This window comes from Vicia villosa, linkage group LG4, assembly GCF_029867415.1.
Source record: "Vicia villosa cultivar HV-30 ecotype Madison, WI linkage group LG4, Vvil1.0, whole genome shotgun sequence".
NCBI lineage: Eukaryota > Viridiplantae > Streptophyta > Magnoliopsida > Fabales > Fabaceae > Vicia > Vicia villosa.
The window spans coordinates 123368926-123386034 of record NC_081183.1 but is presented as its reverse complement, the minus strand read 5'-3'; the positions used below and the strand labels follow the sequence as shown (position 1 = coordinate 123386034).

General features: G+C 35.1%; 2 protein-coding genes across 2 annotated transcripts; both read right to left on the bottom strand.

The window, feature by feature from the left end:
- Positions 1-2693: 2693 nt before the first annotated feature.
- LOC131597791 (uncharacterized) lies at positions 2694-3386 on the bottom strand. Its single transcript, XM_058870459.1, has one exon. The coding sequence runs from the start codon at positions 3384-3386 to the stop codon at positions 2694-2696; it is 693 nt and encodes a 230-aa protein (XP_058726442.1).
- A 989-nt stretch (positions 3387-4375) lies between these two features.
- LOC131595128 (glycerol-3-phosphate acyltransferase 9) lies at positions 4376-11882 on the bottom strand. The gene is made up of 13 exons (XM_058867409.1): positions 11462-11882; positions 10025-10178; positions 9860-9917; positions 8248-8366; positions 7505-7604; positions 6557-6652; positions 6352-6448; positions 5891-5978; positions 5718-5814; positions 5462-5547; positions 5208-5327; positions 5017-5115; positions 4376-4672 (listed from the first exon to the last, which is right to left on the bottom strand). The coding sequence occupies exons 2-13, from the start codon at positions 10144-10146 to the stop codon at positions 4624-4626; spliced, it is 1131 nt and encodes a 376-aa protein (XP_058723392.1). The 5' UTR covers positions 10147-10178; positions 11462-11882; the 3' UTR covers positions 4376-4623.
- Positions 11883-17109: the final 5227 nt, after the last annotated feature.

Sequence of the window (17109 nt, the reverse complement as noted above, 5' to 3'; positions counted from 1 at the left end):
CAATTCAGCTACACATAAATCATGATTAAGGGATAATATATGCCATATCTCAATAAAATTTTCTTCATACTTTCATTCTGATTTTGAGATAATGGATGTCACAATCTGTTCCTACCGAGGAGATTCCCTCAATAAGGTTTCTGGAATGGATTCAATTATGACATAACACTTGAAATCAACTTAGATTCCTCACAGTAATCTGATTCCCTTAAATCATCACACAATATTCAAAACCATATTTCATTGTGAAAGAGACACGGTATTCAGTTTTCACCACTAACTGTTCTATGGTTAAGAAAACATTCCACATATCTGGTTCCTTTGATCAGAAGATACCATATATAAGCTCATCTTGATTTAAACATATAGGATAAAAAAGGAATACCTTCATGAGTTTTCTTTAGCACTGAGCTTTTACTTCTAACCTCCCATAAAATAAGATTTGGAGTAGAAGTACATGTTGATCGTGTCCTGATCAACTTATAATCAGATGTCTCCTCTTCCAGATCAAGATTAGGTTCCAAACAAATGTACTCACACTACATTAGTTCAGCACCAGAACATCTGTTCTTCAGCTGGTAGCTGCGTACCAGTACTAATGTCCCAACATCCGGTAGGACATTTGTTCCTCCTTCTAGGAACACTCCAGTCTTGAAATTCTTCAAGGTACACACTTGCAGATGATTATGAATATCATTGATCAGTTGACATTCATCAGCTCTAATAAACCATGCCATTATGAGTGGACTTGAGAGATTACTCAAGTATCTTTGACACTTTAATTACAGCTGTAAGGATTTGCCATACATTTTGTTGAATATAAATAACCCTAGAATCTTTATTTTACAATGGGGTTGCATCAGAGGCTATGCAGTAGAAAATAGCCATACTTCAACAGAATTCACACAATGCTTACTCCATAATTCAATTGTAAGCATGACATCCAAGGATTGAAAGTAAATCAACCCTACAAAAATGTTTGCTTCTGCACCAAGCAATCGACTAGACCTAACCAAAATCAATTTCGGATCATAAACCTTAATTATAGAGGTTACCTTAGCAGAGTTTTCACTCCCGCATGAAGCTTTTGATAATACTTTTCTCTGTGTATAATAATTGAACAAAACAATCCAAAGTCTTCATTCCCGCATGAAGTTTCTAAATTTAATCTTCTTGTCCAAGTATCCTTATCTTCTTTCATCAAGAAGGTACAACGGTTCTGGTCAGGTTGGTCTAGTCTTCAACAAATAGGTCCATCCTCCAGTTCAAGGGACCATACAATATGAACACTCCTTGTTCAAACAATCTTCTACCTTGTACACAACCAGAAAGTATCCCCGTGGATCTCATCCAGAAACGGATCTCATCCAGAAACAGACAGGATGCCTGCTCTGATACCAATTGAAATTCCGGTAAGACAGAACTCAGATGTCATATATGGATGTAATGACATCTGATCTGACATTATAAAACAGACAAGGTAGGCAAAATAAAATAGTGCAGAAAATAAAGAACACAACAAAATTCTTCACCCAGTTCGGTTCAATCAACCTACTCTGGGGGCATACCAAGCCAGGGATGAAGTCCACTATTAGCACTATTAGCCAGGGATGAAACAGACAGGATGCTTGCTCTAATACCAATTGAAATTCCGGTAAGACAGAACTCAGATGTCATATATGGATGTCATGACATCTGATCTGACACTATAAAACAGACAAGGTAGGCAAAATAAAATAGTGCAGAAAATAAAGAACACAACAAAATTGTTCACCCAGTTCGGTTCAATCAACCTACTCTGGGGGCATACCAAGCCAGGGATGAAGTCCACTATTAGCAGTATCAATTCAGAGCTAAACTCATAGTTTACAACTCCTCACTTAATCACTACGCAATGACCCCTCTACCTAGGTTCTCCCTAGATATGGAATATCTCCATTCCACTCCCAATCATAGCAATGATGTCTAGCATTCAACAACTCAGCCACTGCATTGGCGGCCTAATCACCAACATTCTAAATACAACATAACCTAGAGTTGCTTAACATCTTCCTCCAAGAACACAACATCTCTTACCTTCATGCTTCGAGATTCACACTAAACTTCTCTTGCTTAACAGCTTCGAGAATCACACAAATCAGTGACCATCCCACAACCCGGGTGGTTCACTTACACGGCTAACCCTAAAAAAACTACATCTTGTCAATACTCGGCTAGCTTACAAACTAGGTTACAAAGCTTCCTATTTATAAGTTATTCCCAACTGAACTTGGTCCTTCAATCACAGCTTTATTGCTGTTACAAATATGCAAAAAATATTCTGCTACAAATAAGGTCTTTAATCATAAGTTTCCTAATTTATCTCCTAAATTAGAAACCGTTGAATCTTCAATCTCCATATTTGATTCTTCAATATTCTGACTTGATTCTTTGACCTTTAAATATGCGCCCCATAGGATTACATAATATTCTCATAGAATATCCTATACCTATTTTAAATCAAACTGAATCTTTCTTCCTCGGTTCTGCAAGCGCGATGTCATGGTTGAAGTCATGACATTCCATATAACATCTTGCTTTAGTACCTTTTTTGTTCTTTTCATATTTGCAAGACTTATACAATATTACATTCAACTGCTATTAAGGTTTAGTCAAGCATGGATGCCAATAAGACAATTCTACAGAGCAGAACATCAACAAACCTCTTCAAGAAGTTTACAATTCTTGAACAAGTAGAAAAGTAATTCGTTGGAGATATAGGAATTACGAGACAAGTTAACTTGGCGGAGTTCGGGCAGTGCCAACGAAAGAGCTTGTGCAGGGAAAAAGGCAGTTTTATCAAATATAAACCTTGTAGGTTTACTGAGGTCAAGTTCTTCGAGGAGAGGGAAGCATTCAGCAATGAATAACATATGGGTATAATAGAGAGTAGCAATGTTGGAACATACGAGAGATGTCAAAGTTGTAATGTTTTTGGAGAAAACTCGCAGTCCCTTTGTTGGAATCTTGAGTTGGTTTGAGATATTGAGTGATGTGATTTTCAATGGAAAACAAGAAATTTGGACGAGAAGATCGTCAAGATCACCGTCGTAGCAGGATAGGTCGAGGGAGGCGACGTTGGAGAATCTATGGAAGAATTGGCATGTTGGATTATAGATAGTGAGAGATGATCGAAGAAGGTTTGTGATGGAGAGTAACTGTTTGGAGACGAGGGGAAGAGACTTCAGATGAAAGTAGCGACGGTGACTGTGTTCGGTGTCATGGTTGATAAGGAATTTGAAGATATATTTCCAACATTCATCTGGTAAATAAACATTAGTTGAAAGCATAGCTACTTTTTTGCTTCTAGTTTGTATGGATGATGAAGAAGAAGAAGCAGCCGCCATGGACATTGTTGATTTTGATTTGAGACAGTTTATTTTCCTCTTCAGGTTGGAAACTTTGGTGCCGCGCTGCGAATGGTTATGGGAATATTTTAGGGATTATTATTACTGGTTATAAAGTTAGGTTAAATTTAAATTTTGAGAAAATCAACCTTGGATTTTGGACTATCCTAAAATTGGATTTCGTTTTTGATATATGTTATGGAGTAGTTTTACGTCTATTTATTTGTGAAATTTGAAGTTTTAATTCTTTTAGGGTTTGTTTAGAATGAAATATTTTTGAGCTATCGCTACTTAGTGGGAATCAGACAAACTAACATTTGGCTTTCGGTGTAAACTACACAAACTAGGGGTGTGAAAAACCAAACCAACCCAATAAAAAACCGCAAACCAAACCGAAACTGCAGAAAACTGCATTTGATTTGGATTAGTTTAGATCATCTTGTAATAAAACTGCACGGTTCAGTTTGCAGTTTGTATTTTGTAAACCAAACCAAACCGCATTATGTTACAACCTAACTTTTACTTAATCTCATTTGATTTGGAAAAGTTTGAAGGTAGAAGGAAGAGGTGATTTTGTTTGTAAAAGATAAACTCAAGAAGTGAAATAAGGAGGTGTTTGGGAAGATTGAGCTAGAAATGGAGGAAGATGTCTGTGATTTGAACCTAGCAGATGAGATTTGAACCTAGTCTATTACACTTCCGTAGATGCATCTACGGAAGGAATCAAATTCTTTTAAATATGGAATACTTCCGGATTTGCATCTACGGAAGCTAAGGACAAAATTGAAATTTAGCGTGGTGTGTAAGATAGCCATGAGGTGGGATGAGAATAGTCTTATTATATTTAGGTTATAGCTTTAGTTCGTACAAAGATTTCATAACCCAGTCTGAGACGAATAAATAATTCCCAAAAAAGTAGGCGAAATACAAAGTTACTTTTTTTTAGTTAATAGGAGAAAATACAAAGAATAAATAATTCACAAAAGAACTACAAAAGGGAAATCCTGTCAATCCGTTTAAATAAAGGCTGTGGGATACAGAACCACATCAAAATTATTCATCCATGAAATCTAGCTCCTCTCGTTTACTTGTCCAAGAAAATGTTCATCCTAGCAAAAATTTATTGGCAAATTTTTTGGATGTACGCATAACTAAATGAACCTAAACATAGATAGAGACATTAAATTAGAAAGAAAAGAGGGTTGGAGAGTGGCAAAAATATACAAAAATGTAGAAGTCATTTTTCTTCCAAGCGCCGCAACACCGACTCAGCAAAGTTCTGTTGCCTGCAAATGAATGATAGCCAATATAATCACAAACATGACACACAAGAATTAACAAAGAATCTTAACGCACATGACAGTAGAATGTAAATTTCTAACAAACTGCATTAGTTGCATATTGCAACATAAACACTTATTGAATGTATTACTACTATAGCATTTAACTAATCCTATTAGTAATGCAGGGCTATTAAATTTTGTTAAGTACTAACACTATTTTGACACAACTAACAAATTGGCTTGTTCTTGCAAACAACTGTGACAAAAAAAAAATGATAACATTCATGTCGCAGTAAATAAATTATAGCACAGTTGACATCTATAAAAAGTTAGGAACATGAACTTACTTTCTTTCTCTATGCTTTGGGCTAGGACGAGAATACTTCAGATATCCATCCCAAGGAACCTTTTTAAGGCCAGCACGATGTGAGATTATGTCTCTCACCCTGCACAATTAAAATAAAATAGACACAATGTCAACAGTTAGAGAAAGGCAAACATAGACCTTTATATAACATCTGAGGTCGAGATTATTTACCTTTCCGCAAACTCAATGGCTGTCTCTCCTGGCTTCAGATTCTGTGGCTCCAAGTACCAAACATCACAAACAACAGCCCAAGATGTCATTAGCTGCAATAGATGTGTAGTGAATGATTGCCTGCAAATGCATGAAATGCAGAATCTCTATTACAATACTAAACTATGTATGTAGTAGACGTAATCAGTATTGTTAATTGCGAACAGAAGAAAACCAAAAACCATCTATAAATCACCATAGCACTGCCATCTTACTTTCGACTGTTCCAAAAAGCATCGACAAAAATTTTGTTGTACTTGATTGCAACTGGGCAAACTGTACAGCCAAGTTCAAATGCACCCTAAACACCATTAAAAGTTACAAGGCTTCAATGAAGAGAATAAGAACATGAATAGAAGACACATTAATGAGTGCAAAATAACACAAGAACAAAAACATAATAAGCTGCTCCATAAATATGATACCATTACTAAATTTTAAAATAACTGCGGTTGCAAATGACTCACATACCTTCTTGAACATGACAGTATAGTGATTGTTTACACAAGTTCCCTCGGGAAATATGAGAAGAGGATTGTTGTCAGCTCCTTGGACATGTTCCCTTAATCTAAATATGCATAATCATGTAAGTAAAGTGGAATTTGAAACAAGATATATTTTCTAATATCTTTACATATACTAACTTCCTTGCCACAATTTCTCGATCCTTCGCCTCTGATCGATTGAACCAGATACATCCTACACTCTCCAAAATGGTACTTTGCAACAATCCTGCACAGTAACAATACTTTTAATAAAACTCAAATAAATTTAGCCAAAATAAATTATAACAACTCAGCATTACAAAGCTACTCTTTAAATCATCCATGATTGTTCATCTTATGCCCTATCTCTCAACCATGATTTCTTTCCATGTTTGATTAGAACTGGGAGCAAGTATTAGGATAAATAGGGTTGGTGCTTTGCCTTTCGTACAATCAACACATAAAATCGTAGTCATAATTTTAAGTATTAATTTCTTTCTCTTGTTATATAAAACTTTTTAACTTCAACAAAACCAACAACAAAGGCTTAGATCATAAAGCTCCTCATCCATGATGAAGACAAGTGTTCTTTGTATTCAAATCATACTCTATACGCTTACCAACCCATCCAGGATGCTTCTGCATAATAACAGCAAAAGCAGTCATCTGTTCTAAGATGATGAAATCTATCATGGAAGTGTGATTGGCCACAAAAACCTGTAAAGAAAATGAAGGGAAAGCTCCATTAGTGATTAACTACATTGATCTTACCTGAATATGAAAATGAGGAAAAATATAACAACATTAACATGTGTTTAGCCAAACCTGTTTTGGGCGCCTGCTGGGCCTCGGTCCATGATACTTGACAACCCCAGTCCAGGATGCAACAAAGAAACTGCACATCATCTCTACCAAAGACCTCTGAAGGAAATTAACAATTTAAATACATTTAATTCGATGAACAAAAGGTTAATGTGCCAGAATTAATAACGAGCAAAGGGGAAATTAGAGAAGGTGCTAAGAGAATAAAGACAATATATTATATTTTGTACTCCGCTCCATACAGCATCCATTAATCAGGTAAACCATTACATATGACAAATTTAAATTATGTCCCCCAAATTATGATCAAATCTAAATCCTTAGAACTTCGACAATAAAAAATACACCTTCAGAGGTGTTTTCATTATTCAACATATTTCTAACAACTCTTTCTGCAGTCTAATTGACCATTTGATTTTTAAATGCAGCCATTCAAACAATGTCTATTAATTGGATATTAATATTCTTATTGCAAGAGAATCTTTTGCTTTTTGTAGTAAAATAAAAACAAAACGTAAGGCAAATGATACGTTTTCCCCAATGGATGAGGAAAAATGAATTGAGACTAGATAATTGACACTAAAAACCAAATGAAGCTAAAACTTTAAAATCATAACAATACTCAAATAGAAGTACACGAACAGATAACAAATTACACACATAAACATGAGGTATATATACATTTTCGTAAGAAACAATATACGAGCATCGTACAGCTTAAATATTATTATTATCAAGACAACTGAATGAAACCCATAAATTTACTAGGGTTCAAAATAACCTGAATTAAAAACAGAAAACTCTAAGAAGCTTTTTATATTTTATGCTGTTAAAATAGTCATTAACAGTAATTTCAATTCTAGTGTGTAAGAAGAGAGAAGCGAAACCAATATTGAACAAAAACATAAAATAGAAAAAATGAAATGAATGAAGAGTAAGTTGAATATGCACCTCAATACTCCTCCTCAACTTGTCATGTCCTTTCAATAGGAGGTGCACTGGAATAAAGGAAGAAAGAAATATTATCCATCCTATTGTTAACACGAGAACCCTGCAGGATCAATTAGGATAGGATCATTTTGCTAGAAAAGATGACAATAAAGGAAGTTGTTAACATGACAAGCAGCAAAATAAGACAAATAAGTAAATACAAAAGGTGGGTTAGATAGTGGAAAAGTCATATTATAAATCATGTCCTAAAAGTTGTTTTCCTAATATACTGTCAATCTTAGTGCTAAATTACACAATCTGAAATCAGCTAAGCAGACCCCCTAATAGCCAAACTTAATAGTAACATGAAAAACAGCAAAGTAAGACAAATAAGCTAAATACAAAAGGTGGGTCAGATAGTGGGAAAGTCAAATTACAAATCATGTCCTAAAAGTTGTTTTCCTAATATACTGTCAATCTTAGTGCTTAATTACACAATCTAAAATCAGCTAAGCGGACCCCCTAATTGCCAAACTTAATAGTAACATGAAAAACAACAAAGTAAGACAAATAGGCTAAATACGAAAGGTTGATTAGATAGTGGAAAGTCAAATTTCAAATCAAGACCTAAACGTTGTTTTCTTGATATAGATATACTGTCAATCTTAGTGCTTAATTACACAATCTGAAATCAGCTAAGTAGGCCCTCTAACGGCCAAACTTAATAGTAACAATAAAATGCATAGTATCGGGAACAAGCTAACCTTGTGGGGAATATTATCAAATATCGAATAAAAACTCCAAAACACCACAAAGGAAACAAATAAATATTCCAATTCCATGGTTCTGGAGGATTTGACTTGAAGCATCTTGTGAATGAGTCCTGGTACAACATAAGAGTTCTACTTGTGTGAGTAAGAGTAACCATCAAAGCTTAAACAAGAAGATAAACGAGGTTTTAGTTTATGACAAAACAAGAGAATAACTCTAATGGATTCCATTTGCATATACACACACAGACACAAATATATGGTTGATATTATGATTTTAAAATATAAGTTTGCTACTTTGCTAATTATCTTAAATAACCTAAACAAACATGAGAATGGAACAAAAAACCAAGACATAAAGATATTTGTAGCTATGTTGTTAATCTCGGAAAGCGGCGCGGCGCGGTCAACCCAAAAATGGGAGCGGCGCGGAAGCGGGGAGCGGAGCGGGCGCTATTTCAACGACGCGGACACTAAAAACTAAAAATTGTAATGACACTTACATGCTGGAAACACAACTAGCAAATATCCAAAAAAAAAAAAAACAAATTTCATTAAGTCTTAGAAATTAAATACTTCCAAATACATATTAGCATAAGTCTTAAGCAAAACATTCAAACATACTTCCAAATAACAATAAAATTCAAGAAAACTAACACTTAAGCATCTATAACTTAATCATCTTCATCCTCTTCATCTTCATCCTTCATCTTCATCTCCACACAACCATGGGTTATTGGTATCAATATCACCATCCATGACCAAAGGATCAATCAAAACATCACTTTCAAATCGCTCTTTCAAAGTTTGATTATACTTTATAACCAAGTCTTTCAACATTTGATTGTACTTCAAATCTGCACCATACAAACCAATAGCTTCAACCATCATTTTGAAACTTCTTGAATTTGCAACGTCCAAATCAATTCCATTCCGATAAAAGAAACGAACTATGCTTGCCTTCAAGTTTGTTTGCCTTCCTTTTGTATTCTTCTTGGATGATGATGGTTGAGTAGAATTAGTAGGAGGAGGAGTTGACATGGCTGAAGCAGAGTTGATGATGTGGGATGGAGAGAAGAAAGATGGAGATGACGTGCGATGGAGAGCTGCGGGGAGATGATGATGATGTGCGAAGGGGAAGGAGAGACGCGTGTGAACGGTGATTGAGAGCAACACAGAATTTAGGTTTTTTTTAACGTTTTAAACCTATTTTGTACCCGACCCGGCCTAATACAAAACTTAGGTTTTCTTTTCAAAAACAGGAAAAGCGGCCAGATCGGGCCGCATCCGAACCGCTCCGAGACCCAATTTCGCGGCCGCTTCAAGCCACTTCTTCATGTCGCGCTGTACCGGTAACACCGGAAGCGGCCTGGCCGGAAAATCCGCTTCGCTCCGCAATATCGGCCGTAGCGGCCGCTATTAACAACATAGATTTGTAGTAGCAAAAGTGTACAATTTTAAAAACAATGGAGAGCTTATTATGTTTGACATAAAGTTCACAATACAACATTGTCATCACAATTGTTTCTCTGAAAGATTATTTGTGACACATTAAAACCATAAATAAAGTAAAACGATGAATAAAAAATGAGGGAAAAAAGCTTACATCTACAATAGCACCGGCTGCCTCAGACAAAGTAGGAGAAATATCAAGCAAGTCATGTCTGAAAAATATATCCAGAAGAAAGTAGAAAACTACATTAAAATCACAACCAAAACTCCATATATCTAAATAAAAGTAGAAACAGAATATGGAAGAGAGAAGACGTACAGGCGAAGTTTGCCGCAAGGTTCTTGTTGGATGGCAACTCCCGAAGGGAGGTAATCCTCAAGGTTGGGTCGATCGAAATCCAACTCAGAACTTGAAGGCTTAAGTGTTCCCTTGCTATTCATCAGTGTTGTGTTATCACTTCTTCCAGCAATTTCTTAAAAGGAAAGATGAAGTTTCAAATACCATAAATTGACCAATATTCACTTGAGGGACACACTTACAAAAAAACTATTTGATACAATTGAAAAATCCTTAAATAACTGAAAAACCAACCATGTTTAGTTTCCAATGGAATAGTCAACTAATTAATGATTTGATTTCTACAACTACCACCAACCAGTAAGTGGATACATAATGGCCTGATCCAAACAATTAAAACTTCTTACTGTCAGCTCCTTGTCACAGGTCACATTCATTACTATATATATGCTTATGTGTACTAGAAATAAGGTGAAATGTTCAAATCATTATTATTACTGGTCCGAATTCCTTATCCATAAACAAGATAAGAGAGTATAAATACTCAAATAAAGCATCAATTTAATCCCTAAACTATCCCTCTCTTTCTAGTTTATACCCAAATATAACAACTAGTCCCTATAGTATATGGAATCCATCAATTTAAACAGAGTAGTCACTCTCGGGTAGCGGCGCGGAGCGGCCGACCTCAAATGTGGGTTAGGTGGATGGCGTATAGCGGGATGACCGTTCTATTTGATCATTTTTTGGACAACTTAAATATAATAATTCTAAACATATAATTAATGTAAAATTAAACAAATAACTCAACTCATAAAATATTCATTAATCAAATCACCTGTGACTCTTGAGAGGCATAAACGAATATGAAGGAAGGTTAATATTGAGTCTCAAATCAAATTTGATTGAAAAAACCCAAAACTATCCTTAAAACATTGTAAATTTAAGCGGTAATTTCGGCTTTTGGGGAGAAACCGATAGCGGGTTTCTAAACCGCTACGAACCGGGAACCGCTCTGCTCCACTATCCCGCTATTTACCCTATCGCAGACGCTAAGCCTCTTCCCATTGCGGCCGGACTCCCCTATACTCCGCTATAGCGTGATAGCGCCGCTATTCGCCACTATTGACTACTCTGTTAGTGACTACTTATTGTATTTAAATAGTTTATTGACTAAAGTGCAGATAGATTAATAGTTTAGTGACTAAATTGAAGGTTATTATCAACTAAGTATGATGCTGAGAATGAGAAATTGAAATCAACTTAAAAGAAGAAGCTATGATGTGCATGTTTGATATGACGATAGATTTGCTGAAATCAACCTGAGATTTTACAAAAGCTACTACCGTATCTCAGCAACACCCAAATCAACCGAACAAAACCACACAAATCATGAAAACCACGAAATTACCAATATCTATAAACACCGAAAACAGAATAAGCAGAGAGAGTAAAAACCTAGATCTGGATCAGAGCCTTTACTGCGATTCCCGTCTCACAGCTTCACGGTGATGATGATGAGAGTATGCAAACAGCGAAAACGTTGGCGGTGAGTTGTTAGAGAGAGAAGGTTCTGGAATGGATTAATGTGTAGAACGAGAGAAGAGTGATCTTGGATTACAAAATCAGAAGCAGAAGAAGAGAAGCTTCGATTTCATCACGGGTTTTACCACGATTTCAGCAACAGAAACTCTCAATTGGATTGCATAATGGTAGTCTCTCCGTCCATTTCAGCTATTGGCTCATTTCGCATGTATTGATTGAGATGTTAAGTACCAACAAATTTGGGTTTAGCAGAACTAATTGCTAGGTCAGGCTCTATCAATTGGCGAATGGCGATCCTATTCTAGGCCGGAGAATTATAATCTACACATAGAATAGAATTACACACAAAGAATATTTTTTTTAATTATTTCTTCCTTTAAAAATATTATTCTTTTAACAAAAACTAACTATTTATTGGTTAGTTTGAATTTGGTTAATAACTACTATTTACAATAGAAAGGGATTTATTGGAGCAACTATTTTTTTTTTTTTTGTAAGTTATCTTTGATATTTATATTTTTCAATCAGTTTTGCTTAGAATGTAAAAAGAAGAACATTATTTTTCCAAAACAACTTATAGTAGTAATGCTACAAGTCAACAGTTTGATCATTTGTTAAAAAATAAAGTTGTCATCTCCTAGTAAGTTGCTTCATCATGTAATAATTAGTGGAGATTCGATAAATTTATTATTTGAAGAATAACTTAGACAATTTCCCTCTCCCTGTAGAGAACTCAAATTAAATAGACGTCTAAGCAATAGTAATTAGTAAGCAATACTAGTACATAAGTTTCAAAGATACAAGTTATGTGCGGCACAATTTAAAAAATTCATGATTAATTTAAAAAATGTATTACTTAAAAAATAAATTGAGTTAGTATTGTCAAGATGGAAGATAAAAGCAGTGGAAAGAAATAAAAACAATAATGTAAATGATAGAATTTAAAGAGTCAGGATTAGAGAGATTGCATTGAGTTTTATAAAGGTTTGGCATAATTTGGCCTAATTACAAGTTATGCCCATGAACCCTTGATGCAAGTGAATTGAGATATTTTACAATGTCCTATCCTCCAACCAAAAGAGAGTTTTTTCACAGGATGAACTAATAACCAAGTAGATATTTCACCGGCTAAATTAAATAATCAAGCATAACTTTTGCAGGCTGAGTTTTGTAACCAAACAGAGATTTTCCAATGGTTTATCTCAAGAACCATACTTGATCCTTCAAGAATATCGCACTCTTGAAATAAAAAAAGTGGCACAATTCCAGTACAACACGTCCTCACAAGTAGTTTTCACTCACAAGGCACTAAAGCAACTTTGGTGAAAGAAAACATTTGAAGAGAGAGAAAGTGATAAAATTTAAGAATTAAGAAAATTTTGAATTCGGGTGTGATTTCGAATGAGGATAGACCTCTTATATACAGGAGAAAATGTGGCTCAAAAAGGAAACAATTCGTGGGTTAAATTAATGGGATAATAGATAAAGATAATTGAATAAGCACCCCAAATAATCGATTATTAAGGCTCAAAGTGGAAGGTTTTGATATATAGATGTTACCAAGCATTAAGAGATTGTCTCAATCGATTATCGACTCCAACAAGCATATCCTAATTGATTTGGTTAGTTGTCTAATCGATTATTTAGTTGGAAAATTGTTTCCATCTAATCAGACACTGAGTAGTCTCTTAAAACAACTTTAGGGAATTGTGTTAAGTAAAGAGAAACATTTAAAGTATTTTCAGTGCGTATGTGTGTGATCTACCTTAGTATCTTAGGATTTAATTTCCTACTTTTCCAATACCTAGTCACTCATACAGACATAACTAGGAGATCTTTCACACTTCCTCTTTTTTCACAACCCTAAAGCTTTCAAGTTCCTTTGTTAGATATACCAATCATATAAGAACTTCACTTGAACCTTGAGTCTTCTACTTTATGAGGCTTGAGATATCTTCAAGTTAATCAACATCATTAAATAGTTGGAAAGATATCACCAATAAATTCAACATTCATCAACAGTGTGATCACCAAAACACCAAGAAGGTTGTTAGTATCAGGATCATCAACTTCCTGTATGCACATAGATGCATATTATCCCCTTTTTTATGATGACAACACATGTTTCCAATTGATGCATAGAATGAATAATGAATAAAGTTGTTGTTGTATGAGGTAAACATGAGAAATTATGGTGATTTTGAGATGTTATTGTGTTGTCTTCGAGTAGAATAGGGGTTTCCTAAGTGCAGAAAATTGCAGCAAGGAAAACACCCAAAACTGCAGAAAAATTCTTCACAACACAGTGATGCGTTGGCTGGAACATGGCTTCCGTCGACGCATGCAGGAAAAACACTCAATATGAGACGACCGGGGGGTCAACTTAAGCATACTCGGGGGAGATAGAATCAGCGACGCGAAGACCTAAGGAGGCTTTGTGTCGATGCATCGCATACCAAAAATTCAGCATGAGTCGACCTGAGGGTCGACTTGAGCAGTCCTGAACGACATCCACTTTTTGATAGATTTTCCTAAGGCCATAACTTGAGTTTCTGGACTCTGATTGACATGTCGTTCAAAGCATTGAGAAACTTGAATAATAATGTTTAACTTAGAAAAACAAAATGAACCATAGGGATCATATTTCTAGGGGTTATATTGTGATGAGATGATGATACCCAGTGATTATATACTAAAAAGTGTGGTTTCTATCGTGAATCGAGTTAACTATGCTTTGTTGTAAATTGATGTATGATTTTATGATGATATGGATGTTATGATGTGCATATTATGAATCTTGTGATGAGGTAAGATGAATATGATGAATGATAATGCGTTTTGACTAGTCGTGGTCGTATCTTTGTGTATTGTTGTGCATCATGCATTCATAGCATTTGTCTGGACAAATAGTCAAGTGGTGTTTTATAGTATAATGATCCAATGACGGTTGTAGTACGATCTAGTCCAGTGATGGTCGTAATCTCATAGTGCGGATTAAGTACAATTTGTGATGTGCTCTGATTCCAAGCAGGAATTGATCCTATTGGTGGGGATCTTTAAAGAATAACGATGGCTAAGTCATTAGTGATGTTTTGGTACCACATGCATGAGTCTTATGAAGTTGCATTTCATTATTTGTGGCATTGCATAATACTTGGATTAAGTGATGTATCTGATTGGTTCTTGAATAATGACGTTATACTGTTGTTGTTTCCTTGTGTCATACCCCAAAATTTGCCCTCCCATATTCCATTCACAATAATGCAAAGCTCAAGGTTCAGTCCCAAAGATCACTCACTCTAAAGTCCAAGATGATCCATAGTCAACTAGTTTGACCTAAAAAGTCAACCATCACCAGAGCATAGTCAAAGCTTCCCAATTTTGGTCAACATCTAGTATGTGAAGTACAACCATCATTTGATCAAGAATTGATCATGATTCCATTAATAGAAACTCAGAGATGAACGAACGCAAAAAGGTTCAAATTAGGGTTTCTTAGGAGAAAGTCAACCCAACTTTGACTGGGCATAACTTTCACATGGAACATCAAAAATTCCCCACTCAAAGCCTATTTTGAAGGAAATTGGATTCTCTACAACTTTGTCTCTCACAAGCCAGGGCTAGAAATGATCCATTTGAGAGATACAGTGCAAAAGATTACAGGTCATTTTCAGGCATCTTTCAAAAGCAATTTTTGTCAGAAAAGATATGATCAAGATAAAAGCTCCAAATGAAAAATATATTCCAAAGTGGCTTATAGAGGACCTCTTGAGGTTTCCAAAGAGTATTAGAACTCCCTCATAGCTTGAAAATTGAGTGAGATATGCTTGATCAAAGTTGGGTGATTTTGGAGGACCAAATATGAAAAAGGAAGGTTCAAATTAAGAAATCTTGCAAATAGGCCCATACTTTTTTTGACTCAAATTTGGCCCACAAGTTATCCAAAATATGTGACAAGAAGCATTTCATTTTATTGGATTTTACACAATTTTATTTCATTTAAAATTGTTTTTTTATGATTTAAATAAAGTGGGAAATCAAATATTCTTGTAGAAAATATATTTTGATTGTTGCCAATCACCATTTATGACCAAAATATATCTAATTTTCGTGCATAAAACAAATGGAGAGGATTGATACAATATTCGCCAAATATGGTAACTTATTATTCAAGAAACAAAACAATTTTTTCAACTATGGCAAGATTGGATTTCAAGAGGCTTGGGCTGTAATTTGTGACCTAATTCACTCTCATATAAGTATAGAACAGAAGCCACACGGAGAGGGGTTGACAATTCGGATTGGAGGCAAGAACTCAAGAGTCAAAATTTGCAAGAAAAACTCAAGATTGGTTTGAGAGATTCAGAAGGTTTCAAAGAGATTTGAGAATTGCAAAAGCTTCCTCGAGGCACGCTGAAACTATTGGGATACTCACGCTTTATCAACACCCGCAGAATCACCTCCGATTGACCAAGGTTTTCATTTGCTACAAACGCAGCTGTAGCTAAACCGTAGCTAAGATTACAGGTCCCTTTGGGACGATGATGAGGTGTCGTCACACCACTGGGTCATTTGAATCTCGCGCGCAGTGTTTCTTTGGACTCTCTTGTTTTTTTTAATTGAGTAGGCGCGTTTTTTTAACACAACATGCTCACAGACCAGTTGGCAAGTGCGCTTGGGGTTTATACCAAGGGTCCAGGGTTCGATCCCTGGCCCTTTCTATTATTTTTCTGAATTTACATTCTTGATCCCATGCGCTTCATATCATAAGACCCACCATGCGCTTGCCAGATCTGGCCCTTAGATCTCCACTCAGCCTAATCTAACGTCCCTAATCTGATGGTTTATACCATGTACCCTCATAATCACCACACAGGATTATAACTATAATAAATTCAAATAGTTTTAATTATTTATCTATTTTGATTAAAATATATTTTTAGTAAATTAATTATTAAATAATTATTGTTTTATAAAATAAATAATTATATAATAGTTATATTAAAAATACAATTTGTTGTTCGTGCCGATTAAATTGATTAATCGCTATGGTCAACAATAATTTTAATTAAAATGTTTATTTAATTAAAATGCAGTTAAATTATATTCGATTAAATGGTTGCAATTATCTTATTGATTGTGATGATTAATCCTTCATTGCTCTAAGTTTAATTTGTTATTATTTGTAATCGTATTAATCGATTATGAGGGGTAACAATACAAAATAAAATTCATAAAAAATAATAAAACACATTAATTCATTATTAGTGATAATCGAATCAATTGATTTGAATTGGTAATGGTGCAAACCCCCTAATCTTTTAACTATGGTGATCAAACCTATTGATCATTGCGGTTAATAGTGCCAAATCAGGGTTGTACGCCCAAACAAATTCCAAAACACTTTTCAGACACCTTTCAAGCTTCAATTTCCAAATACGGATTTTTATCCTCATTCAAACCACGACAGGCCAGTCAAAAAGCCTTCAAACCATTCAAACTCTAACTCTAATGGCGTACAACCCTTGCCCGAACTACGTAGACTCTGATTCTCCCTAAGG

Bases quoted from the DNA above. Each gene is read 5' to 3' on its own strand.
- LOC131597791 (XM_058870459.1), bottom strand. From the start codon at position 3,386: ATGGCGGCTGCTTCTTCTTCTTCATCATCCATACAAACTAGAAGCAAA.
- LOC131595128 (XM_058867409.1), bottom strand. From the start codon at position 10,146: ATGAATAGCAAGGGAACACTTAAGCCTTCAAGTTCTGAGTTGGATTTC. The intron at 7,605-8,247 runs GTTAGCTTGTTC...TTGATCCTGCAG, and splicing joins TTGATAATATTCCCCACAAG to GGTTCTCGTGTTAACAATAG. The intron at 4,673-5,016 runs GTAAGTTCATGT...ATTCATTTGCAG, and splicing joins CCAAAGCATAGAGAAAGAAA to GCAACAGAACTTTGCTGAGT.